The sequence below is a fragment of the Microtus pennsylvanicus genome, chromosome 2 (assembly GCF_037038515.1).
Source record: "Microtus pennsylvanicus isolate mMicPen1 chromosome 2, mMicPen1.hap1, whole genome shotgun sequence".
Classification (NCBI taxonomy): domain Eukaryota; kingdom Metazoa; phylum Chordata; class Mammalia; order Rodentia; family Cricetidae; genus Microtus; species Microtus pennsylvanicus.
This window is the reverse complement of record NC_134580.1, coordinates 46,476,963-46,504,832: the sequence shown is the minus strand read 5'-3', so window position 1 is coordinate 46,504,832 and position 27,870 is coordinate 46,476,963. Positions and strand designations below refer to the sequence as shown.

The 27,870-nt window shown below is 49.1% G+C and overlaps 1 protein-coding gene across 18 annotated transcripts in view; it reads right to left on the bottom strand.

The window, feature by feature from the left end:
• Mtss1 (MTSS I-BAR domain containing 1) overlaps window positions 1-27,118 on the bottom strand; it is a 138,019-nt gene extending 110,901 nt beyond the window's left edge. For 5 of the 18 annotated variants that reach the window (XM_075960941.1, XM_075960944.1, XM_075960942.1 and 2 more), the window contains exons 1-2: window positions 26,429-27,097; window positions 3,085-3,146 (exon numbers count right to left, since the gene is read on the bottom strand). In XM_075960941.1, the coding sequence (XP_075817056.1) occupies window positions 3,085-3,146; window positions 26,429-26,500 (134 nt within the window). In that variant the 5' untranslated portion in view covers window positions 26,501-27,097. Of the gene's footprint in view, window positions 1-3,084; window positions 3,147-26,428 lie in introns of all 18 variants that reach the window. The other 13 variants (XM_075960955.1, XM_075960948.1, XM_075960946.1 and 10 more) reach the window with 8 other exon arrangements.
• Between the last annotated feature and the right edge of the window lie 752 nt (window positions 27,119-27,870).

Genomic DNA, 27,870 nt, shown 5'->3' with positions numbered 1-27,870 from the left:
ACAGGCTGCTAACAGGGTACAGCTTTTCTCCCTAAATCCCAACTATCAGGAGACTCGGATACTGCTCTCTGGTTCCATTCATTTTGGTTTTGTTCAGCCTCAGGATGCTCTCTCAACTACATCTTTCTGAAGTCCTCAAAAACAACCATGGGAAGAATTAAGACTCTTTCATGTCCTAAGAATTTCTGAATGCTTACCCATTCCCTTAAGCGCTACCAGATGGCTGCACTGGGCAGCCTGCTGGTTCCTAGCACTCTGACCTACAACATCGTGAACTGAGGAATGACCAGTATCCCAGAATGCTCTGTGACAAACAACAAGCCCCACCCTCATCATGCAAGGACTTAAAACTAACTCAAAGACTGATGGAGTCTTTTCAGTTTGTGTTTGTTACATGACTCTTCGTCTCCACTGAGCCTTCCTAAGAAGGCAAAGTCGCTAAAAAAAGAATAAGGACTAGAAAATGAGTTCAGAGTGCAGAAAAGAAATTGTCTCTCTTAAATGTAGCAACAGTTTCTGAAAGGTTCTGGATACGGTCCCTAAGACCAGATTTCAAAATGGGGAGGCCTAGTAGATCAAGAATCTATCTGCTCAAGCCAGATGGGAGGCAGAGGCCGGCAGACTTCTGAGTTCAAGGCAAGCCTGGTCTACAGTGAATTACAGGACAACCAGGGATACACAGAGAAACCCTGTCTCGAAAAACCAAAAAAGGACTGTATCTGCTCAATTCTAAAAATAGCCATCCTCCACACACAATACACACATACTACACCCGCACACATACAAACACGTGCACACACACTCCAAAGCATATTTTTAAAGTGTTGACACCAAATGCAAATACTGAAAAAGTTATCTTGATCAAACATTCTGAGACTTATAAATAGCTCATTCTGACTTACAATTACTATCTGACAAGCCAGCCTGATTTATTCTCCTTCAACTCAATGCCAGTCACCCACATCTTATGAGCCGGCTGCAGACAAGCCTTGTCCATTATAGTCACTGGAGTCCGCTGCAAATCAGGATGCCGGTCAATATTGAGGAATTAAGAGCTTTCTAATGACAGTCACACCGTGCTTCCTGACATCATCGCAGGACATTCCGGCCCTGTCTGTGTGCACAGAGCAAATACGAAACCAGCAAAGCTAAAGGAGAGATTGAGCTTACACACCCCAGGACAGAAGCGCAGCTCCTGCAGCGGTAACTGCAGCCTTTCTCCGAGACACAAAATTTACTCTCATGAAGGTGCTAGCTGTTTGATAAGCTGATAAAAAAAAATGTCCCTGACCTCAGAAGACCTAAAGAGAGGGTGCGGAGGGCAAGTGGAGAGAAGTCTTCACTGAGCTTTACTTTCTGTGATCAAGACAGGCAGCGAGCTCATACTTCAAGGTCCACCACCAAAGCCCATCTGACTGGCAGAGGGTGGACAAGAAAAACGAAGGGGAAATTTAAATTCTGTGGTTCAGGAAGAGACCCCTCCCCCAAAGAGGGAGACTAACCTGTGGGAAATAAATAAAGCGGTGGATGGGATAGGGCCAGGAGGCCAGGGTAGCTCCATGAGAACAGGCTGGTGAGGACCTCAGATGAAGACCCAGACATGACCCAGCAAGCCAGAAAGCAGGGAGACAGTCAAGGGCCAGACATCCAAAGAAGGCACACACTTAAGAGTTCAGTGTTCACTTGGGGGTCACACACAAGGCAGCAAAGATCACCACAACTGAAGCTGGAGGAAGCCCATGCACTCCTGCCCAGTTCTAGCCAGAGGGGAGTCATATGCCTCTTAGTCCCATGGCAGCAGCTCTGAGCAGTAGCCTCTGGTATGCACTGGCAGAGACTCAGAAATGTCCTTCATCTGCCTATCACCCCTGTGGCTCTTTTTCCTAGAACACCCCTATCTATTGCTCTACCCTCTCTTCCATCCTCATCCATCTCAGACCAAACCAGTCAATCCCCGAACTTCACAAGTGAGGATTACCCAGTCGGTTTCAAGCATCCCATGCTCCTTGGAGTACCCCAGTACTGCTGCACCTCTTCCCTCACTGACTTCGAAGGGCGGAGCTGCAACAGGTGGGTGCTTTATCTATCACAGTAAATGAAAACAAACAGGCACACTAGGAAATGTGGGCTCTAGGTGAGACTCAGCAGCTGATAGTGTTCAAGATGCTTTTTGAGGCTTTGTTTTTTCAAGACCGGGTTTCTCTGTGTAGCCCCGGCTGCCCTGGAACCCACTCTGTAGCCCAGGCTAGCCTCAAACTCAAAGAGATCCTCCCGCCTCTGCTTCCCAAGTGCTGGGATCAAAAGGCATGCGCTGCTCCTGCCCAGCAAAGCACAACTTTCACGCCGTAAATGTCTTCTTCTCAAGGTCTAAGGGCTGCTCTTCCTGGCCTTTAGTAAAAATGTAGAACTCTGCAGCGAGCCACACTCCAACTTCAAAACATCCCCGCAGCTCGTAAGGATCCCTTCTCACCCATCTGTAGCTGGTCTCCTCTGAAAACCCTAGCCCAGCCGACCACTGCTAAGGCTAATCTCTATAGATGGCCTGTCCTAGATAATATCACGTGACCGGACTGAGTACCAGTCAACACTGAGACTTAAACTCTGCCTCTGGAAGGAAAATACAGGTGGACGAGAAAGTACTTGGACTCTGGAGGCGGACAGCTCGTGTGTAACTCTCCATTCTGTCACTTACTGGTGGCATCTCTATGAACACTTACCTGTGCCTTGACTTCACCCGTCAAACTCGGCTGAGAGCTGTACCTAGCCTTGTGGGGTTGAGACTTTTGACAAAGTCGCATATGCTTGGCACACAGTGGGCGCCACATAAAGAGTATCCACTATTACCCCATGTAATCAACTCTGAAAATTCCTGTGGCAGGAGGCAGAGCAGAAATGAGTCCCATTTCATACACGGGGCTGCAGGGGGTGGGGCGGAGGGTAATACCAACTGATACTGTTCTGAGCAGAGCCCGTTCCATGCCTCTCTGCCTGTGACACTTCTCAATTTAACCAGACATGTGCTGACCCACCTTCCCCTGTCTTAAGGATGTCACCTTTTCCTGTATAATACACGTGTCTACTTACCGCAGCTGGGACTGCAGCTTTCCGGCTTTGTTTATGAAATCTTCCCAAACTGGATAGCTCCCCTACGACAGAACAAAGCCAGCAATCAGTCACAGTGTGAGGATCCAAACAAGCATTTCCAACCACGCAAGGAACAATCTGCAGATGTGACCCTCCTTTGAAGAATACACGCGACACACACAGGCCATGGCTCAGGAGCCGTTTCAGACGTACCCTATCCCGAAAATCTTGTAAATGACCACAGACACCAACAGGAACCAGGTTCGCTGACTCTGACGCCTACACCTTGGAGTCAATACATGTACATGGTAGGTCGAAATTCTAAAAATACAGAACATTCAAGGCTCTCTCCTGGGTCACCTACGCATGCAACATGGCTCTGTCTATTCTCACCTTTGTCCCAGGAGCAGGGAGCTGGGTGACTGAAACCCCTCCCTAGGACAGGTGGCTATCGGGAAGTAGTATCAGCCTATCAGACTCCCAAGGCTGGAAAATAACCTAAATATAGCTGATATTGAACTCCAACATCTATGTACACTATGGCAACAGGTGGCTCCCCGGCGAACCTCAGCCAGCAGAGGACTCCTCCCGTTCCTGGGCTACCTAGGGCAAGCCGTCTGTCCTTCATGTTCACACGGCCCTTAGAATCAACACTAATCATCTTTCCTCTTTATTGAGCTCTGAAGTCCAATCCCACTTCTCTAAGGGACCCCTCAGCACATCCCCGCCTTGTCCGGAAGTCAGCACGGGAGGTCTTCCGCTCCTGAGGACAGGACTGAGACACAAAGGCAAATGAGCAGGTGCAGTTGCGGCCAGGACAAACAGGAGTGCAGCCTGCCACCTCCCCTCCCATACACAGGACATATATATATCGAGATGAAGCAGCCGTCCACCAAGAGGGTGATTTGCCTTTGCCCCAATTAAACCCAGTAAAGGAAGAACCATGGGTGGGTGTACTGCATATCACAGAATCATTCACCCAGGGTCACAGGCACAGAACAGAATACAAATGTTGGCCATCTTGACAAGGTAAAAATACTATTATGCCACCTCTTGGTTCTGCTGCTAAGAGGAGAAAGGAATAACTAAGATTAATTTTTTATTCATTTTTATTATTTATTTATTTATGAGACAGGGTTTCTCTGTGTAATAGCTCTAACTGTCCTGCAACTCACTCTTGTAGATCAGGCTGGCTTTGAACTCACAGAGATCTGCCTGCCTCTGCCTCCCAAGTGCTGGGATTAAAGGTGTGCCACCATTGCCTGGCTTAGAACAGTGTTGTTAAGAAACACCTGGAAACCCTTTCTTCTGGTCAAGAGCTATCAGAAAGAAGTCCAGCCGGTTGCTCGAGTTACTTCTTCAGTCACTTCCTTCCAATATGTGAAAAGAAAATGTTTCATTTTGAAACCTATATGCATGAGAGTTAACACTTTGCTAAAAAATTACCCTTTTATATATTCCTCTAGCCATCAATTCTATCTGAAAATGTGCACACGGGTTACATGGAAGCTGTCTTATGATTAAAATGGGCTACTTCTGAGAGCTAAGATTTGGACCAATACATTGCTTTCTTCTTTGTACTCTCCTCCAGGCACGCTGTTTTGTTTTGTTTTTATAAGGGTCATGTATCATTTTAATGAAAACAATAAAGTCATTACATTAAAAAAAATTTAAGACCAAATTAGAGGTTCTGGCAACAATTACACCGTGAATTTCCTACCAGGCCAAGTCCTGCAGTCTGTTTTGCATATGCTGCCAGCTCACCCCCAGCTGCCCTGCAACGGTACATCTGGGTCCTGCTTGGTCTCATCACAGCCATTTGCTCACATGGACCCTAAGCTGCACCAAGGCTCTTGGTAGAGGCCCTTCGGCGGCTACATTTGAGTCGGGCCAACCAAAGTCTAGACAGGTTCTGGACACAAGGTCCTTATCCTGGGGATGTCTTCAACCCAGCAGAACTGAAATATTAACAAGTGAGCTTGTCATGCTGGTGTGCATTTATAATCCTAGCACTTGGGAGTTAAAGGCCAGCCCTGGTTTGGTTACTTACCAAGTTCAAGGCTAGCCTGCACTATAAAAAATGATGTGAGGAAAATAAAAAAAAATAAGGGCCAAGGGGACTGGAAAGACAGCAAACAAACATGAGGGCCTGAGCTAGGTCCCGGAACTCACATAAAAATTCAGGGTACAGTGGCGTATGCTTGGAATACCAGCACTGAAGAGGCAGAAACAGGCTGGCCCCAGGGCTTGTTGGCCAGCCAGTCTGACCTAATGGGTGAGTGCCCAGCCAATGAGACACCTGGTCTCCAACAAGGCAGAAAGCATTCCCGAGGATGGTAACTTAGGACAGTTCTCAACCTGTGGGTTTCCATCCCTTTGGGGTGGAACAACCCTTTCCTAGGGGTTGCAAATCAGATGCTTGCATTACTATTCGTAACAGTAGCAAAACTGCAGCTATGAAGTAGCAACAAAATAAGTTTAGGGTTTTGGGGGGTCACCACAAACTGAGGGAGCATAGCCTCAGGAAAGTTGAGACCGGCTGCCTAAGGATGTCCTCTGGCCCACCTATACGCACACACACACAAACACACACGTACACGCACTCACACACGGCAGCCAGGAAGCCAGCAAGAGAGGGAAGAAAGGAGAGAGAAGGAGAGAGGAAGGGTGGGAGGGAGAGAAGGAAGGGAGACTGACCAAGACCAATCTACCTTGAGGGTACTCAGACCAGCACTGCGATCCCATCGAGACACTACAAAGATCTATTTTGACTCCTCTTTGTTCACTATGTCTCTATCAAATCTATATAGAAATTACTCTTTTCAGAAACTAATGAGTCCAGGGTAACTCAGAGCCCTCTGGCTGGCCTCTAGAGACCTGTCCAGACATTTAGAAAAGTACCAGCCTGCTTCTAGCTGGAGGTGCCTCTGTCATCTACAAAATGGAACACAATGTGAAAACAGCCCTTCTCCACCAAAGATTTATCATGTTGAATCAGGTGCGGTTTTATGCCTATAACCCCAGCACTTGGAAAACAGTCAAGGAGTACTGGGAATTTAAAGCCAACTTCAGTCACACTGTGACTCCGAGGTCACCATGAATGCTATCTACAAAGAAAAGAAAAAGAAAAAGAAAAAAATCTAAAGCCAACTAAGTGACTACACGCTGGGTTAGCCAGAGGCTAATCACCTAAGCTCCCTGTGCAGCCAGGCCTGGCCAGGCCCACAATTTACTAGGGGAAATTGCTGGACCCTTTAGGGCCCATTTCCCTATAATGACAATAATTAAAACAATTCAGTCACATCACTGCCTTTTGGCTAAGATCAGGAATAGGACAATTCCCCCGCCCTTAGGAGCAGCACCACCCATTAACACTGAAAGACTACAGGAGAAGAATAGGGAAGAGAAACCTGGGAACCGCCTATGTTGAGCTGACTAGTTCTCCCATTTGCTGGTGACATCAGTCAGTCACAGGACCTCTGCATGGAGACACCATTAACTAACTCACAGGGTTGGTTTGGGGAATAGATGAGACAAGGACACACCCACACTCATGGGTTTCCTGCAGCACTACACACAACGGCTAACCCAAAGCATCAACCCATGTGTCCATTGGCTGACAGTGGGCTACGGACCACGTCTATCTGCACCTTGGAATATGGCTCATCCTGGCACTGCAGTAACCAGGATGAAGCTAAGAGTGTAATACTAAACAAAACAGCTGACATAGAAAGACAAACCCCACTTGCTCTTACCACTAGGGAACCTAGAACACCTGATCCAGCGGTGGGAGGAACGAGGGTGCGGGTGGGGTTGGTCAAGGACATTTAATTATAATTAAATGGAGGGAAAAGAGCTAAAAGGCAGTTCAGGGATTGCTGGAGGTGCGGGGAGTGGATGCACTGGGGGAGAAACTGGGAATGGCAGCTAACAGCAAGTTTCTCTCGTGGGTAAAGAAAGCCCTCAAAAATATCACGGTAAGGTTGTGTGACTCAGAACATACTATAAACGAGCACATTGTATGATACATGCATGATATCTCAGAAAAATCTGTACAAATTAATAAATCAGGCCAAGCCTCAAGGGGATCAAAGTGGTGACTGGCAGAAAGGCCATGTTTGAGGCGGTGGATCTTGGCATTTGCAGGTTCTGAGAGATCCCCCACCCCTCAGGATGCTCACTGGGAGCCACGCTGCAAACAGGCTGTGCTGGCTGGGATCCCTCATCCCTGGTCCCAGGTGCAGAATCAGCCAAGGTGGGAGGCAAGAGGTGACTCAAGAGACCTTACTTGAGAAGAATAGATTGAAGCAACCAGGCCTACAGAGTCAGCAGACTGTCTGCAGATCCTAAACAATGAGGTACTTAATCCCAAACCAGAGCAGTGTGCCTGAGAACCACGATAGCTCAAACCTGGTGGGGGCGGGGGGGGATAGCCCAGTGGTACAGAGTACACCTAGTGTGTGTGAGGCCCTAGGTTCAATTCCCAGAGCTGCCAGGGAAAAAAAAAAAAACTTTTTATCTGCCCCTACCTGGAACCTCACTTCAATGGTTCCTAAATTAGAAGAAAGAAAGAAAGAAAGAAAGAAAGAAAGAAAGAAAGAAAGAAAGAAAGAAAGAAAGGAAGGAAGGAAGGAAAAGGAGGGTCCCCTTTCTTGTCAAGGGATACAGCACACAGTTTCCCACCCACGAACGCCCACCCAGCCATAAGAAAGCTGCCAAAAGCAGCACTCTCCTGTCTCCTGACTGAATGCTATTTGAGGATCTATCAGTGTCAAACCCACCTGTTTTAGGGAGTCTGCTATTTAATGGAGGAAGGAGGGAGGAGGGAGGGAAGAGGGAAGAAGGAAGAAGAAAGAAAAACTTCTAAGAACAGAAAACAAAAGCCTGATTGTTGAAAAATGAAAAAATAAGATGTAAATGTTGTTAAAACTTGAAAACAAGGTGACGCCACTTGTATGTACCAGGGTTTTTGTTTTTTGTTTTTTTTTTTTAATGTTTCTGTCATGGAAAAGTTTCTACCCAGTGGAAAGGAATCTTACTACAAAAAGCCAAAGGCTTGGTGGGTGTGGGCAGGACTAACTGTGGAAAGACTGAAAGGCAATTTTTAAAAGTTCCAGGGTGTTAACTACTGAAGACTTGATAAAGGTGGTACTCAGGTTTCAGAAGACCCTGGATGCACTCAGAACCCTTGGGAGAGCAAAACCAACCTAGGCCTGCACTTCCAAGTCTCCACCAGGAAGTGGGAAAAGGTGATTCTGGGTGTGTGTGTGTGTGTGTGTGTGTGTGTGTGTGTTTTCTCTGCTGGTGTCCTGGGTGCAGTGGAAAACTCTGAAGGACACACCCCACCCACACACTACGGGGCTGTGGGGAGGACACCCACCCACACGCTATGGGGCTGTGGGGAGGACACACACCCACCCACACGCTATGGGGCTGTGGGGAGGACACACACACACCCACACGCTATGGGCTGTGGAGAGGACACACGCCTACCCACACACTACGGGGCTGTGGGGAGGACACCCACCCACCCACACGCTATGGGGCTGTGGGGAGGACACCCACCCACCCACACGCTATGGGGCTGTGGGGAGGACACCCACCCACCCACACGCTATGGGGCTGTGGGGAGGACACACGCCTACCCACACATATGGGGTCATCAGACAACACCTGTAGGTTCCAGAACTTTACAGACACACCACAATCAAAGAAAGCAAGACTCCACCCAGCACGGAGTCTGCTTCATCCAGAGTCACAGGCAAAACCAGACCCTCTTCCCCAGGAGCCATCTGAGGCCTTGTGGAAGTGGAAGGGAGGTCTTAAAAGCCTTGAACACTGAACTCAGATGACACCAGAGCTGAGAAAGAGAAAAGCACCCTGCTTATCAAAAAGAAGAAAGGCCTGGTTTATCAAAGTACACCAGACAGAAGAGAGGGTCTTTCCTGATCACATGACTTCATGCAGCCACCTAGTCGGGTTCCCATCATGCTCCAAACACCACCCAATGACTGTCTTCTCTTCAAAACTCAAGGTGGAAGGTGGGGCTCAATAATTCCGCAAGCTTCATTCGCTGCCCAACATAAACGTTGCTTCTTCCAGAACATTCCGTGCCATATATCCTCCTCATCTACCCTCCCGGATTAGCTGCGCCCATTCCCTCGACTTCGTACATTACATGATTCATGTATGAGCTGCGAGCCAGGGTCTCTTCCTTCGAAACCATGAGACAAGGCCAGAGGATAGGCTCGTGGAAGGAAATGTCACATTAGATAGAGGTTTCGCTGGTACAATGACAAGGAAGTGGAAGAAGGACTGGCAGGGGACAAAGCACCCAGGGGACACTGAGGTGGCACAACTTTGCTGAATAGGAGCAAAACTGGGCAGGGTGGACAAGGCAGCCGAGTCCAGCCTTCAAGGGCAAAGTCCAGAGCTGAACCACAAACAAAACAGCAGAGGGAGCCAGGGTGGCCTTCATTCTAAGGACAGGTGACATCAATTCCAAGCTGGCCAGGTGATATGCAAACCTGGCTTGTGGATCGCATACCTGGCAGCAGCCTGGTCCCTTAGGAAGAGAAAAGAATAAAGTTCTTTTCTTTCTCTTGTAGGGACAGGACTTCCTAAATCTCCTTCCCCTTCAAGAATTTGGTGGCCCCTAGCCAGTCTGTAAACCACCTTCTTCATATCCACCCTTATGGCGGAGTCCCCCTTCCTTCCCCTCCCCAGCCTCCACTTGTCCCAAGCCAGGAGTCAAGCATTCACCCAATGCAAGAGCAGGATAAAGATGGCAGCCAACAGACACTCAGGTTTGGGGTGGCCTTGCTTGATTTTGTTCTATATTAGACAAATGATGGCATCCCACACTCAGTGTGGGACAAACTGTGGTACTCCTCAGCATGGCTGGTTACTCATGCACCATAAATAATGTACCAACTGCTTCTCCCACACCGGCCCCTCCGTGATAGCCGAGGTCAAGGGACAGCTGAAGGAATTTGATAGCATTCCTTCATCACCACTCAAGGGACCCAGAAGGGCAGGGACCTTGGCTAGAAAACCCACAACATTGGAGGAACCAGGAGAACTAGGGAGGGTTGAACCTGGAAGAAAATAGGGGATTAGCAGGGACAGGCTAGAGGGAACTGGGTTCCGCTCAAAGACCTCGGTCCTGCCCAGAAGGGGTCAGACAGAGGCTGGCTGACAAACCAGCACAGCTCAGACATACAAGGCAGGTAGGACCAGACTGGCCCTGTATCCCTTTGGAGGAGATCACTGGTGACAGTCGCTTCCAACATCAGCACTTTCTAAACAGTTGCTAGGCACCAGGCTCTATCTGTATCTGCACTTCTCAAGTATTAACTGGTGGACCTGACCCCAGAGATTTGGCAAAAATGCAGACTTTGCTTTCCTTGCTCTGGCAGTGGGGTGGGGGGTGGGAGGCGCCTGGGCAGTGGCATGGATAACCTGAGCTCAGCACTGCGGACCGCCATGGAACACTTCCTGAGGAGTCCAGCCTATAGCACATTCACACGACATGTTGCAACAAAGCCTGTAACACTATGACTTTGTATAGGAGGAAACAGGCCCGGAATCCCAGAGAAAGGTAAGAACTACCTGACGTCAGATCTTTCTGACTACCGAAGTGACCCTGATTCTGGGGAGTCAAATCAGCCTGAGGGACAGACGCAGTCTCAGGATCCAGTCCAGTGTGACAAAGTGACTCAGCCAGCCATTAGGTCCTGCTTTAGATGTGTGTCCTGCAGGAGCCAAGGCAGAACTGAGGCAATGCTCCAGAAACACAGCAACACCTCAGAGAACCGTGCAGTCACTCTGAAGGTGGTCAGGTCGGCCATGGGGGAAAAAAGCAGGCACGACACAAAGAAAATCCCTTGTATAGCCCAAATCACACCGGAGCACACAGTGGCTGTCACTTGTATGAATGGGAGTGAGCTCTTTCTCGTCTTCGGGTTTTCTGTGGCACTGGGAAGCCTCACTGTACTGCCTCCAGGTCGGCCCTCACTCACAGCATCAGGCTCCCTTCCCAAGTGCTCAGCCTCCAGGGAGATAAAAAGCAAAGAAGCATGGAGAGGCCCTTCTGACCCAAGCCGAGCATCTCTGGATTCAGGAATGCATTCAGCTTCCAGAAGTGGGCATGCATAATTAGGGTCAGGGCCCAGGAATGCCTGCCAGAGCTCTGTCCCCCAAACTAAACTTCCCCACCCTGGCCTACATGCAAGATACAGGTCTCCTAAGAGCCTCAGATGAAAGGCACTGGGTGAACCCATCCTTCATAAATACCAGTCCCGGGCTTTTATTTTCTGATTGGGACTTGCTTAATCCACTAATTATCCCTGTCCATCAGGAGGATGACAGTCTGGGGATAATCAATGGTTGTTGCTTCCTTGCCCGCCCACCCTCACACACTTGCCCAAGTACACCAGCAATAAAGACGCCCGGGAAAAGGAAGGCACACCCACAAAAGGTGGTCCCCATCCAGCTGCCCCCTCGCAGAAAAGCTGTTCCATCTCAAGCTCTTCTATTCTAATTAAAGCAAGTGCACTGAACTTCCCTTTTACCCACACTGCCAGGGCGGATGCTCAGGATGTGTTCGGAGCATACGGCTACATCTCCACTTAATTAAAAAAAACTAAACAAATACATCAATTATATCTTCAAACTTGCTTGGGTTTTTTAGGTAGGACCAGAAACCAAGCAAGTAAGCCATCTGTCTTTAGGTCTGTCTGTCTGTCCATCCAATGAGCTATCCAACAGGGCTGCCACTAGGGGACTGCGCATTATTTAAATTTAAATGACAAGGAAATAAAAGGTAGAGTGTCTACAGAGTAGACAGACCTAGAACTGCTTTCACTGCGGAAACATACGATGGGCAGCCTTGGCCAGACTAGGGCATCTGAGCTGTGTGTGCTTTACCTCTGCCAACAGCGTCCACACAGCGTCCGGGACCTCACTGCTTGTCTGTTTTCTTGTGGAGACAAGGTGTCACTGTGTAGCCCAAGCTGGCCTGGGACTTGTTTGCAAGACTAGGCTGGCAAACCTGTGAGGCTCCTTGACCTCTTGAGAGATAGGGATCACAGTGGCCTGCACTGTGGGTCTTTTCTTTTCCACATTTTGTAGCGCGTGCATTTCCACACTCCAGATTTCTCTGCAAACAAAACTCCTCTTCCACTCCTTTCCCGTTCTCCAAATTCACCTGTCTGTACACACACACACACACACACACACACACACACACACACACACACAGAGCCCTAGATTTTCAATGCTCTGCTATTTTTTCAATGACTATTTAAGACACTACCTCCCACCAGAAGACAGGTAAGTGGCTGCCTGTGCACCTTTCACTGCCTGAGGAAGTTTTCAAAGGGGTCCCCACCTAGGACTCCACAGGGACCACGAGCAACATTAGAACAACCCGGTATGTGTGGACAGTACTAAGCAGAGCACAAAGGACTTCACGGCTACCTTACAGAGGTCTGTGTGAGTACTCAACGTGTTCTTTCCATGAGAAACAAGACACAGAAAGAGCAAATGACTTGAGCAAAGCCAGAGGGGCTGCCCTCACTCCCACTTTATGATACAAATTGCTGCTTAATTTGCCCAGTTCCTCCACAGTGAAACTGGTCCATCATTTCACCTGGCTGATTCTCTAATTCAGGAAACAAGAGAACTCATTATTTAAGCACCTAACACAGGGCTCCAATGTTCTTACCTAGGAAATGTTTGTGTACCGTTAAGCCTTCCCTGGCTAATGCCTGCCTCATGGAACCTTCCCTGTGCAGAGTCCAGAGCTGTTGCTCCATTCATTTGTTCCTGTCTTTGTTAATAGCCATGAGATGACAAGCAAAACACACAACTCTTGTACCCCACAAGGTTCAAAGTCTTTCTAAGTTCACGACTTCACATCCGTCCGTGCATGCTCTTCCCTGCATGCACCTCCCAACTCCAAAATGACTTTGACCTTTGAGATCCTGCTCCTCTCGCTAGCTAGCATTTATGTTCACCCAACCCTCCCAGAGGCAGACACGGGTTCATGAACCTGCCCCAGGGCCTAGCCATGGCCAAACTGTGTATTGAATCGGCTTCCATTTTGGACAGACAGCATCTCATCCATCACCCCATTTCCATCACCCCAACTTTCCAGGAAAGATGCCCTGATGGACCACAAAGGGTGCTATAATTCTCTTTACAATGCTTGTGCGTGCATGGGTGCATGTGTGGGTGGGTGTGTTTTCACTGGCAATCAACCACGCAGGGGCAGAGGGCCTTGACGGACAAACACACTCAGGAGTCAGAGCATGACTAGAGTCAGCTGGCCCAGCTTCAGATCTGTTCAGAGTGACCTGAGAGGCCAAGTGACTTCATCACCTGGTGCCACTGCGTCTCCATCTGTAAAAGATGCTAATGGCTAGTCCCTGCCCCGGAGGATGATTGCAAAGGTACATGAAACAGGGAGTGCTTGAGGGGGTGAGTAGCACAAGAGCTCGCTCTGCTTTAATGAGTCAGCATACAAAGGCACCCTTCCTGGACAGGACACTAACGTGTCTGCCATGCACAGGCACTTCGTGAGCACACAGCCTTAAAGAGAAGCGCTCAATATGCTACAAAGCTCAGTCTTGGAAGAAGGCTGAAGCTGAAACCACTGCCCCAAAGCCTCAGAGGGCAGCATTCTCCAACTTGGAAAAACTGAAAGGCGGCTGGTGGGAGTCCCCCAAATGGGGTAATGCCTCATCTGGCTCTCAAAGAGGAAACAGAATTTTGTTTTTCCCAGTAAGAAGGAAGAGAAAGCAGTAAGAGGAGAAGCATTTCCCCAAAGTCATGGCTAGCATGACTCAATACGTCCACCTGGAATATATTCCAGATATATCCATGGTGGGATGAAACAAACACATACATAAAAAAGGGGGAGCCTCTTGTTTCATGAACTACAGAGGAAGCCTCTGGCAGCTCATGGTGGCCTGAGCACACACCCACACACACACTGACCCCTACTGTAATCCCGGCAAAACCTAGAGAGAACAGGCAAGGGTTTGCTGAGAGGGCAAATTCCTGAGCCCCACCCCAGATCAACAAAGAATTTAAGGGTGAGCCTAGGAATCTGCGTGAGAAGACACTCTTGCTTTCTCAAAACCACGCAGACAGCAAGACTGGAGGACCACAGGAAGAGATAAGACGGCAAAGTCCTCCCCCTAAGCCCTTGGAAACTGGGAACTCAGCAACCTCTAGGCAAGAATGTCCACATCCAACATCTTTCGAAATGATCCAGAAGATGAGCGCTCACACACAGGAATGTAAGCAGAGACGTGCTCTGCGAGACACTCAGGTTCCAGAAGCTTTGAGAAGTGCATTCCTTTAGGCCACAGATAAATCCTTCGAGGATAAAGCTGCAAGGCTGTACTAACTGCCGTGTTGCTTCAGCTAGTGTGAAACTGGCCTAGCCCAAACACAGGTAGGAGGCTAGCTGCCCACCTGAGGGTCTCTGCACAAACTGAGCCATTCTTCCGCAGATCACCGCTGTTACTCAATTTCCCCTTCCATGAGACTCTCCCTCACCACCCTTGAAGACATACTATTCTGACTGTGCCATTGCATGGATTCCTTTTCGCACATAGGAGAATTGAGGCTAGAGAGGTGGTCCAATGGCTAAAAGCACTGTCGCCGCCCTTACAGAAGATCCATTTTCAATTTCCAGCACCTGCGCAGGGGCTCATAACTGTCTATAGCCCCCCATATGGGATCCAATGTCTTCTTCTGGCCTCTCAGGACACCAGGCATGCAAAACACCCATATACATAAAATAAATAACAATAAAAAATAAAAAGGTTTTGTTTTAAGAATTGATGGACACCACTTATCTGTCCCTTATCTGTCATCATTCCCTTAGGTTCCAAAGCCAGAAATCTGTGCCCATTTTGTTTACTACTCTATAGCCCCCGCACTTCAGACTGGACCTGGAACACAGTAGGTCCTCAAACACATGTCCCCAGTGGAATTTACTATAGACATACAAAACAAGAGTCACATGGCCGCCACGGAAACTGGCATAGCTTATATAACTTCACGCACAGGGAAGGGAAGACTGGATGAAAAGGAAATTTCACAGTCCTTTAATTGTCTAGGCTTTTGTGAGCCTGAGTATGTAACCCACTTTGTAATTGGTGTTTATGGGTGACTTCACTTAATTGAAGTTTCTAGGTTTTCCTCCACTAATTTTATATAACTTATATAATCTTTCAGAAGTAATCCCTCATGAAATGTTCTGAAAACATTTCCCCTTTTTTTTAAGGAAAAAAAAAACCTGCCTCCTCTGACTTAATTAGGGTATCCCTAATTAGGGCCAGCACAACATCAAAAGGCTAAATTCCCTAGGAACCAGGTTCCATGGGACCGTAGGTCTCTTTCTGGTTGCAGAATGACCTCTGTCCTTCCCAGCAATGGCTCAGGCTCAGGGCACTCCCGGCTAGGCTCCTCACTACCTACTTCCTATCGGGGTGTCTGCTGCAATTATTCAGGCCCCATATCACATCCTGCTGTGGCATTGGCTTTGAAGGTTCAGTAAACAGTCACTTCAAAACAAAGGAGGACCATTAAACCCAACTCAAAGACTTCCTTAATGGCACATGCTCAGCTGCAAGGAGCCTGGCTTCAAAATGCAATCGTGGTCTCCCTGGAAACTAATCCGCCACATTGCCAGCCCCTAACAGCAAGGATCTCCCCACTCCTGGCAGGCACTCAAGTCTTCTGGAGCGGGTTCAAGCAGAGATGTGTCCTGAGGTGGCCATCACTCTCCACCTACATCTCTCTAGTGAGAAGGTAGAGGCACCAACAAATGGGTCAACTTCAACAGCTTCAGGCCAATACTGGGTGGGTCCTGTCTCTCCCTTGAGACCCCCTCGAAGTTTCTAGTATGTGTAGGCTGATAAGCATGTATGCATGTGTGCACTCAGGCTCATGAACACAAACAGGCCAGAGATGGATGCTGAATGTCCAGGCTCTTTCTGCCTCCAATAGTTCTGAGGTTATAGGAGTGCACAGACACGCCCAGTGTCGTATGTAAAGTGTTAGGATTTGAACTCTGGTCCTCATGTTTGCACAGCCAGCACTCGGACCTGATGAGCCATCTCCTCACCGCACCACCCGACCCAATAAAGGCTCTTGAAGCTGCCCAGGGGTAAATCTAGATTCTGTGTGTGATATTCAGACTCCTGATGGCACAGTTGAAACCATCAAAGGGATGGATGTGCACCCACCACAGAATATGAACGGAAAATTCTGAGATGTCACACTGTGAGGGACAACCTAGAGTGGCATGCAGAGCACAGTCCTGGAGCTGATGTCACACGGCCTGGGTCTAACTTTAGGCTCCACTTCTCGCCTGCTACACAGATGGCTAAGCCCCTGAGAGCTTCTGCTCCCCCATCTATAAAACGGGAATGACAGCAGTGTCTACCCAACTGGGTTATTGGGAGATTAAGTCAGTTTTCAAGTGTCAAACACTTACTGCCTGGAAGTTCTGACCACAGAAACGTTTACTGCACAAGTAAAGAGAAACTCAGTTGTCAGCTGGGTGTCACCCAGACCAAAGGCATTCTGGGAATGTCTTCCCACCCCAAGTGGAACTTAGAGGAACTCCTCAACACCCCCCACCAACTCTTGTGTTGACTTCTTGTGTGACTACAGTGAAGACTGATGCCTTACCTGCACCTATTGTAAAAAACTCCCAGACCAGGGCGGCCACACGTCCATCTCTCCCAGCCAGCCATGCCCAACATGCCCCACGTACCTCATCAGATTGCAGGAGACACATACTGCTCTTGAAAGTTACTTGTAGGTGGAAAGTGGACAAGCAAACATGACATGCAGCGTCAAAACCAAGAGTGATCTTTTACTTTTCCCAAACACGAGTGCTACTACTAACATCAAGGAATGCGTGTGTGCGTGCATGCACACGTGTGCGCACATACATACACGAACATACACATGATTGATTCCAAATATCAGAGTTTTAATTTAAATTTGCATAGACTTGCCGGGTGGTGGCGGCGCACGCCTTTAATCCCAGCACTCAGGAGGCAGAGGCAGGCAGATCTCTGTGAGTTCGAGACCAGCCTGGTCTACAAGAGCTAGTTCCAGGACAGGCTCCAAAACCACAGAGAAACCCTGTCTCGAAAAACAAAAACAAACAAACAAAAAAAATTGCATAGACTTCCCAAATCTAAAAGTCTCAAGTCTAAACTGTCCTTAAATCTGGAATTTGGGGAGTGTCATCACACTGATGCCCAATAAAGTTTCAGATTTTGGACTTGCAGACTGCAGATGCTTGAAATGGCCGAAGGGAGCTTGGACTGACAGAAGGGCATTCATTCACTGGCCAGGTATTTCACACCAAACCATTTACATCTACTTTCTCTTTTAATCCTTGAGGAAAGTATTGTCCCCTCACCCTACTATACAGAGTAAAAAAAAAAAAATTAAACTAAATTTAATTTTAAAAACTTAATTTAGCCGAGCGGTGGTGGCGCACGCCTTTAATCCCAGCACTCGGGAGGCAAAGGCAGGAGGATCTCTATGAGTTCAAGACCAGCCTGGTCTACAAGAGCTAGTTCCAGGACAGGCTCCAAAACCACAGAGAAACCCTGTCTCGAAAAACAAACAAACAAACAAAAACTTAATTAAAAAAAAAAAAAGGCCCAGGAAAAGTAAAATAATTTGCCCAGAATAATGAGGCCAAGAAATGGCAGAACCTGGCTTTAAAGTTCAAAGATTTTGATGATATAAATTTTAACATTTGGTAGACTATAAAGGATGTCCTCATAGAACCCCTCTTAGGAGGAGTGGCCTGAGAAGAGGACACTTCCCTGTGGTACCTGGAAGTGTGAGAATGATTTCAACAGGCAGAGATGGGGCAGGAAAGTGAGGAGCCATGGTGTGAGGCGCCCAGGACACACAAGGGCCAATCAGCTGGAGCCAAGAGAGTGAGCCTAGACCTCAGGCCAGAGGGCAGCTTTGGGAGGACAGGCAGGGAGAAGCCCAATAGGACCAGGTCTTGGGAGGGAGCGGAAGCTCCATGTGTACTCAATACCGGACACAGGCAAAGCCAGAGGCCATGAGAGACAGGTGGTGTTCACTCAGAAAACTGAGGGGACCACAAAAGATAGCCCAGCAACACAGGTTTCCCCTCCCCTTCCCTTCTCCCCTCCCCAGTATCTCTGAAAGACTTCTCTCCTCCCATCCCACCCTCCTCTTAGGAACAATTGGTATGGTGTGCATGTGGAAAAACAGAACACAAACAGAGGGCTAGAATGAACTCAGGGCTACTTCACTTGGCAAGAAAGAAAACCCAAACACCCAGACCTTCTTCACTTCCAGGAGCTCCATCACAGGCTCTACCATGGCTCCTGAAAGGGTGAGACAGGGTTTGTCTGAAGCAGCAGAGATCTTAACTCCCTTCCCAATCTACAGGACATAATGCCTACCACCTGGGCCCAGTGCACCAGGCAAGAGGGGAGCCTTCCACAGGAAAACACCTCATTTTAGAATCTGCATGCGGAACCTCCAAAGCAGGCATCTTACCATATCCACTTTACAGAAAAGAAAACCGAGACTCCTAGAGACAGGGAAACTTGGCGGCAGGGTTTCCTTCAGCTCCCCATGTGCCCCATCCGCAGAATGTCATCTACAAGGGTCCTATCCTGACCAGCAAGGGGTAGAAGGCAGGCAGGAAGCCCTGCTGTATGTAAGGCAAGCCACTCACCAGGCACCCACCGCCATTTGAATAACTAAAAAGAATACATTTGTTACTGTTACTTTTAGGTGTGGGGGTTTGTTTTTGTTTTGGGAGACTGAGTCCGGTACCACTCAAAACAGACCACAAAGTAGTTGAGACCCATCCTGAACTTCTGGTCCTCCTCCTCCATTTCCCAAATACCAGGATTACAGTACTGGACCACCCCGCTTGGCTAAAGTACACAAAATTAAAAACTCAGTTCCTTGGCCACATTAACAACAAGTGTCTGGTAGCTAATGTATAATAATTTTCATACTGCAGCAGAGCATATTAGATAAGCACATTACAGATCAGTAAAAGTCTGCCAAGAATTCGAGATATACTCTTGTTGACTTTTATTGGAATTATTCAGCATTTTGCTGTAGTTTTATTTTTTTTGTTTTTGTTTTTCAAGACAGGGTTTATTTGTACAACAGCCCTAGCTGTCCTAGAACAAGCTCTGTAGACCAGGCTGTCCTCAAATTCACACAGATCTGCCTGCCTCCTGATTGCCGGGATTAAAGGCAGACACCACCACTGCCCAGCTCCATTTTGACTATCTTGAGAACTCAATTAGGTGATATCAAGATTATTCACATCCTAGTACAAGCATCTAAATGGGCTCCTCTTACAAGAATGCACTGTGAGGGGAAGCCCAACAGCTCAGTGATGCTCAAACCCGGTTACCTGGTGCCTCCAACATCCTAACAGCTAAGGTCCCCATGTCCTGACTCGAGAGACTCAGGGAGCAGTGCTGGGGCACTGAGTCTCCCAGGGCACTCAGGGGGCCTTTACTGTAACCATGCCCAGACCTCCTACTCTGGTCAGATCCACTCTCCGGCCCCTGCAGAGCCCTGTCATGTGGCAGGTTGGCAGGGTGAGAGTCACAGACAGTATCTGCTCCAGGAGCTCTTAGCACTGAGCAGTCAGTGTTTCCACTCCTGGCTGTTCTTTGAGGCAAAGAAATCAAATAAAAAGACACACAGTTCAAAAGGTACTCGACTGGTTTGGTTTTTTTTCCCACTTAAACAAGACAGGAAAAGAAAAGCCCCTTAAGGACTCTGACCAAGGCCATGTATGCCAAGAATTAGAGCAGGAAGGTGGTTTTCTGGGGACCCCCATCTAAACATGTTTCCAAGGGCTCTCTACCAACATAACCCAAGCTGGAGGGTTACCGGGACGTAATTAAACACAGAAAGCTCTTTTACAGGCGTGTTCCAGGGCTGGACACAAAATGAGTTTGAAGTAAGGAGTTCGCTCCGAGGAGTCATACGAACTTTGGGTGAACTTGACTAATCCATATGATTATAAGAGTGTAGTCCAGCCTCAGACACCTTGACTCCAGACCCAAGCCAGTGCGGAGATCCCAGGAGCTCTGAGACTGCACAAGGACAAGTGCCCAGGGAAGAGGCACCCAAGAGTCTGCCGCCCCCACCCCAGGGCTTCACCATTCTGCATGGGTCACAGGAACGGGACCTAGCAACGTCTATCAGCATGACTAATGAGTAAGAAGGAAGAGGTCAGCCACTATCTCCTCATGATCCATAAACTAAACCCCAGAGGTAACAGCGGCGTGAGAGACACCCACCCCACAGCCTCCTGGTTCCAGTCCACTCCTCCAGTTCAGAGAAGGTCCTAGTTCTGTCTGTGATCCTCCTGTGGGTTAGGGCAAATGAAGTGCTACCTTCTAGAAATATATCCACGCCCCTCCCCATACCTTAAGTTCTTAAAGAGCTCCACTCTGGGCCCAAGAGGACAAGATCTGAATACCAATTCCATCTCCCCGAGCCCCGGTTTCCTCATCTGCAGAGTGTGTGCAGCGAGTGTGAGGATGAACGTAAACTCATGCACACCTGGCGCCTAGTACACGTCTGGCACATAGACGCCCTTCTCCAAGTCCCTTCCTGCCCACTATGCACCATATGCAATGAATAATGAGTACCTACTATGTGTCAGGTGGCATGGCACAGCATCTCACACAACCGAAAACCTCCTAACTGCACAACGGGGGAAACACAGCCTTGTCTAATCACACTGGGCTGAGGGGAAGAACGAGTCACCCCAAGGCCTTCCAAGGGGGCTGAGAGGTGGAAGACACAGCTTCAGGGTAGATTCTGTACTAGGGCTGGCTGGGGGCCATGGGGCTTGTTTTGCTCTTGAGACAGACACTCAGATGAAAGCTGCAGCCTGCATCTAATTTAAGGGAGAGCCTCAGCAATCGAATACAATAGGCTTCCTGGACGCTCCGCCAATTAATTTACCGTTTGTCTCTCCATCTACTATTTAATAAGGCCGTATCGGCCATACAATCTGCAAATCTGAATTAAACTGCTGAAGACAACAGCCAGTTCCAGTTAAGAGCCCCAAATATGTCCTCCTGGTGTTCTGAATGGCTAAATCCAAAATCTGTCCTTTGGCTTCCGTTCGGTCTGACGAAAGGAGTTTCTTTATTTTCGCCGAGGTGTGTGGGTTTGGTGGGAAAGCATCCTGAAGGCGATTTCAAAAAGTAATGGGGAACTCAAAATGATCTCATTTTTCCATTTCCCAGTGGGAACCTCGAAATGGCCTCATCACAGAAGGAACCCTGCCAGCTCTCACCCATCCTTGTGAAGATGCAAACAGCTTAGATACAGACAATAAAGCATCTAATGGATCGATAGTTTCAACCTCTTCACCCTCCGAGCATTTTAGAAATCTCAAGTGAGCTGGCCAAACTGATGGGTATTATTTTTTCCCCTTTTCCTTTATTTCTTTACCCCCCAAGATAAGATAGAAGAGGTCAAAGGACAGGCAGGCAGGCAGGCCTGGGAAGACAGGGCCCGAGGAAGGCAGGCCATTCTTATACTGAGTGTTCACTGTTTACGCGGGATGCAGATGGAGCTAGAGAGGCTGACATGGTACGGCTGACACCGTAGCAGAGTTTGGTGGTCCAATTCGGCTGATGATAAAACACCGCAGAAAAGAACACACGACTCTGGACGGGTTGCTGAACTAGAGCAGAGCTCACCTCCAGCCTTCCTCCCATGTGAGCTGAGCTGGAAACAGCCTCCTCTACTGGGGCCTTTATGAATTATAGAATTCCAAGCAGAGAGGTTTCAGGAAATCAAGCAACAAGTTCTAAACAATTTTGTCTAATAGAATATGTAAGGGTTTTCCCCACAGCAATGCTAAGGTAAGCCCCAAAATATGTCAAGAAGAGATTCACACCCCCAAACCCCTAAAGGGCTGCTCCCATAGAATAGACGGAAGGAGGCACCCTCCCTAGACAGCTCCTTCTGCCAATTTTATGACATCTTTACCTTCTTCTCCCACAGGCCCAAAATGAGAAAGCTGTAAAAACCCTAGCCAAACACCACCATTTGCCAAGAGAAAGCCAACCTGGGGCCCATCTGTCCTTCTCAGGGCTCTGCTCATCTTGCCTTTGTGTGGCTGTCAGCCTCTACCCAGAGTGTCCCACTTCCCTCCCAGGACCTCGTCACTTGACTGGGTGTTTTGTTTTTGTTTTTGTTTTTTTTTCATTATCTTACTACAGAAAAACTTTCATTCTGAAGCATTGTAAAAAAGAAGTCCAAAAAGACAGACGCCCTTCCCCTGACCAAACTGCAACCCATCCTTCGTCATCGCAGCCATATTGTTATCAGCATAAGGAGCAAGGGCAGGGCCTAGCAAAAGCCCTCTACCCAAAAGGCCTCAACCAGGACCTAAGAAGCAATCCCTCTTGCTACAGGAATCCACAACAGCTAAAAGGGCAGCCCTGAAGTCACCACACAGCAGTAGACCCCATTGTCACCTCATGGTAAGTGAGGGGAAATAGTCCCCAGGTGCCTCTGAACCACAGAAGATTCCCATGGAATTCAAGAGGTCCCTTGAGCATCTCTAATCTTAGACAGAGCCTCAGACAGGGGATCCTGGTGGCAGGCAGAGGTGGGGGCAGCCGGGAGAAACTGAACAAGGCCCCTATTCTGCTCGGCACAGGTGCCTGTAACAGGACACCCGGGCCTAAAGCAACACATGGAAGGGCGTATTCAGGTGCAGTTGGGTATTTTTCAGCCTAGCCATATTATATAAACCTGAACCCAGGGCAAAGTTCTCCCCGCAACAGGGCCAACTAGGCTTCTAGCATCCTGGTGCTTGAGCAGCAAGGACAAGGACAAGGAAATATTTGATTCTAGCATCCAACTTAAAAAAAAAAAGTTAATTATTAAAAGAAGACCGCTATTTATTCCCAGAAGGTCAGATACTCTCAAATTTGGCTTGCAAAGTTTCTGGGACTTAGCAACTACAGGAACATGATCAATGATTCAAAACAAACAACACTAATCTGTTTACCTAACCAAGAGCCAATTCTGCGCAGAACTTACGTAGAAATATATATATATATATATATATATATATATATATATATATATAGTCTAGGACCTTCTTGGCAGTCAGCAGTCACCTCCAGACCACTGTCCCATAGATAAACCAACCACAGCCCCTCCAAGAAGCAACACAAAAAAACTGAGTTCCCTTTCCTTTCCAGGCTAACTCCCACCAGGCAGCTCCAAGGGTGATTTACATGGATCCCAGGGAAGACAGCCCATAAGTGATTTCACACACCGCCATTCATTAGTGACCACCGCCATGGCAGGGTGGAAGGAAGGGGAAAAAACAGAGGTTTCCTCTCATCAAGGAATCAATAAGTTTTTGAGCAGCTGCTGCCTGCTTTCTTGGAGCTCAATCCCAGTGGAAGCAAAGTGAGGATTTCTTCTCCCCCCCACCCCTGAAAAGGATAAACACCCAGCCCCGACAGCCCAATGGAGACTCGGCAGAAAGCAAAGAATTGGCCCAAGCTTTCCCGTGTCTTGAGGGTCTTTACTTTTAGACGGGTGGCACCAGGCCAGTGGAATAATTATTCCACTTTCCGTTATCTTTTTATTTTCTCCCAAAGGAAACTGATGCCCTTCCTGTGTTGCTGTACAATTATGAAGTCTCAAATGTTACTCAAAAAAAAAAAACCACGGTCTTAGCCTTTTGCTCAACCCAGTTCAATATTACTTAAAAAAAAAAAAAAACTAAAAGTGGTTCCAAGATGATAATCCAACTGTCTTCTCCCTCAAAGCAATCTAACAGGGAACAAAAATACAATAAACTGGTCATAAGTTCAAAGACAAGAAGGACAAGGTCATCAGAATGACAGCTGGCATTAAAAGCTGACTTTCTTGCTGACGCCACATGCCCACATATCATACGCGGCTTAGCCAATAGAGTCCAGTTTCATCTTGTTACTCTTGAAGTGTCATTGCTGACCAACCCATAAAGATGTCCTCTAAAGAAAACTCAATTAAAATATATAGCCGTTCCCTTATGCATAAACAATCTTAGGAAGAAATCAGACAACCTGCGTTGATTACTGACCCCCCTCTACTTCCCCAAAGTCTACAACTGTTCAGGATCCAAAGCACAATGTAATCTTCCACTGTACCTTGAGATGAAAATATTGGGGGGGGGAGTGTTTACCCACGGGATAGTGAGCAAACCTATCAAAGACAGAGAGAAAGGAACTAGAGTCAACACCAAGGAAGCAGTACATAAGAGGTTTTCCAACAACTGGTCTTGGGGAAGCCACCTTAAGCACCTACAAATGTCTAGGCAGAGCCTACACCAGGCAGCCAGATGGCAGGTGGAAGGTGCAGAGTCATTGGAGAAGGAAGGGCTTGAGGTTCAAACCACCTCCTGAAAAGAACTGAACCTTGGCTCTGGATTTTAAAAAACAAACAAAAACAAAGAGAAAACTCCAGGTGTGATTACTCAGGGCCTGAAGTCAGTAACTCCAGGTGTGATTATTCAGGGCCTGAAGTCAGTAATCAGTTTAGATCCCTGGATTCCTTGTTTCTATTCAGGGACTGGAAACGTCATTATCTCCTCCAACAAAACACAGGCTGATTTACCAACCCATCTCAAAAACCTCTTCTGCACACCACAACATACAGTGTGTGCCTCAAATCGAATCTTGTTTGGACTGTATTAAGGTGGGTGAAATTTAAGTTAACAATAAATACCAGAGTTCAAGGAATGGACATCAACCTTTGTTCTAAAGAACACTTGGATAATTCAATGTGTATCGAGGGCAAAGGAATGAAAGGGCTGTCTTTGAAGAGACTAATCCATCTAATTCCAAGCGACTGGATTAGAGGCATTCCTAAACGATCAGGCTCTGGCTCCAGATTAGGCTACACGGATTTCTGACAAAAGGCACGAGCTTGGTAGGATTGCAAACCAGACTCTGAGCAGGACGAGGCACCTTGGCAAAGTTCACCCTGGGCGAGGTGGCAGTTGGTTCTAAAAGGAGGAGGCAGGCATGACAGCTGAGCATTCTTCCCCAAAGTCCATGTTGGAGGCCCAAGGGCTCTCCGAACCTTACAGTTCATCAGACAAAAGCTTGCCCAGGCGCCAGGCAGCGGCTGAAGAGGGGCTGTCCACACCCACTCGCCAACACAGCTTTCCAAACCTGCCCACTCTTTTGGAAGCCGAGCTTTTAATTAAACACCACCTCCCCGGATCTGTTGAGGCAGACTGGGCCTGGCCTCGAGCCAAAGAGAAGCTCCCTAAATACACTTGGGAAAAAAAATCCCCCCTGTCGCCCCCAATTCCCACCTCCAGCCAGCTCCTTAAGCAGGTTCTATTTTATTAGTGTGAGTAACAGAAGTCCTGGTGTATGTAGCTCGGTGCACCAGAAAACCCACATTCGAGGATCAGGTTATCTCCAGTCCCACCCTTTGCAGGAAAAAGCCAGGGTGTTGTTCCCCGCCCCCAACACACACGCACGCACACACAATTCTTCCGAGAGAAGAGTGGGGTATGGGTCTGTGTTTGAGAGAGCTGGAGTATAGTTGTTTGGGAAACCTCAACCTTGTCTTCCCTCTGTGAGCCTCTCAGCTTCGAGGTCCCTCAAAAGACTACCCTGGGAACTTCAAGCACCGTGGCCCGGGGGAGGGTGCGGGGAAGGCACGGCACACCCTCAGCAGCTCTAGAACAGACTAATTAATAACTAATTTGTTCAGATTCCCCTACTTCAGGTAGACCTAAAAGCCAAGCCTGTAACAAGCCTGCCACCCAATCTTCCAGGCCGGGAGGGTCCTTCCCGCAGCCAGGCAGAGCCCCCACTCCCGATCTACCACCGCGCCAAGCACCCCACCCCAAACCCAAGGAGTCAGGTGTCCGCCCGGGCGTCCAGCTTACACGGGTCGCAGACACTCAGTCCAGGGACAGACAATGGAAAACTTAGAACTAGGGCCCTAAGCCCCCAAAGGAACAAGATGGTGTCGCCCCCTGGGATAAGGAACGCAGGGGTTGGCAAGGGGCATCAGACTCTCCCCCACACACAAACACAACCCCGGGAAGTCGCCTGCCCGGTGACCCAGCACAGCCGGAGCAGCGCGGCGGGTGAGCAGGTGACACCCGGGCCGCCGGAGCTCCCGCAGGTGACCAACAGCCACGGTGCAGGCGAGGGCCCGGCGGGCCGAGGTGGAGGGGAAGCCCCGCAGGGAGGTCAGAGCAGCCGCGCCCCCGGCGTCCTACCTTCATATCGCTGATGATGGTCTGGAAGAGGCCTCCAAGCGCGCTGCATTCCTTCTCGATCACAGCCTCCATTTTCCCGGCGCGGCGGGGACAGGACCAGCTCTCGGGGCCGCTGCACTGCGCACGGGGCCGGGCTCGCTCAGCCCGGGAGCGGTTTCACCCTGGGAGCGACCCGCCTCTAGCTCGCCGCCGGTTTTGCAGAGAGCACGCGGTGCTCGCGATCCACTGCGCTCTGCCCCCCAAGTCACAATCCGAAACGCCCAGCCGCTCTGGAGGGCGAGTCGCTTACGTGCAGCGCTCGGTTCCTGGCCTCAAAAATGCCCGGAGAGGACTGACAATCAAGCCACCACGGGTGCCCACGACGGAAACGGCAAAGCCCATCTTGGTGCAAAGAAATCCGCCCGCTGACCCGGGGCCAGCGCCATTTAAAAAAAGAAAGAAAGGTTGTTGGGTGGTTTTTAGGGTTTTTTTTCCAAATGTAATTTTTCTCTGAAATTCAAAAATAAAGAGAGAACGAAATGGGTCAGCGGCAGACGAGGTCAGCTCGCGGCGCCCGGATCTGTTGCTCGCAGACGCGGCCGCCGCCTCCTTTTCACTCGTGCGCGCCCAGCCCCGCGCTCGCTCTGGCGAAGCTCCCGGGGACGTTCGTGAGGCGCACGCGCGCTCGCGGCCGTGCGTCTAGCGCGGGAGCGCGGGGGAGGCGCGCGCTCGCGGCCTGTGCGTGCGCCGCCCGAGGGCGGGGCTGGGAGCGCGCGCCGGCGGGGAGCGGTGTGGGGCGCCTGCTGCTGGGAGGAGCTGGTGGGAGAGTAGGCGAGCCCGGTGTGCGTACCCTGGACGCTCCGAGCGCCTCGCGTTGGGGGTCTCAGCGTCGGCAAGGCTACTCTGCGCCCAGCCGCCCACAAAGGCCGCTAGCGTGCGGTGAAGCTGGCCCCGCCCCTCGGAGGACCTGCAAGGTCGGCACAAGTCTAGAGCCCCGCACCTGGTGAGCGCCCGGCGGGGCGGGAAATCTGCTGCTGCTGTTGCTGCTGCAGCCTGAGGAGGAGAGGCCTCTTCGGTGATGTCAGGACTGCAACGCCGAGTCACGATTGCAGAGAGCCAGCAACGAGATTAAGGAGGGTTCGGGGAGAGTATCCTGCAGTGGGATGCTGAGTTCGATAAAGTTGCAGGAATGCTGGATTGATCTGCTGTAGCGGAGTAAATGCAAAGTGCATCAGGGGGTTCCTATCGCCTCCTCATCTGTTGTAGAGATCACTGGCTGCGTGTGACTTGAATGTTGATGGTTTTCAAGCCAATGTTGCCATAACTGCAGAAAGCACCTTGAGAGGTTTAACACAGGGCACCAAAGACTGAGGTGGACTTGGGGCCTGGCGATTGTGTCCCTAGGTCCACTTCAGGGGCTCACATTCTGCCGTCTCCGGTGTCTGATATAGGGGATCAACTTG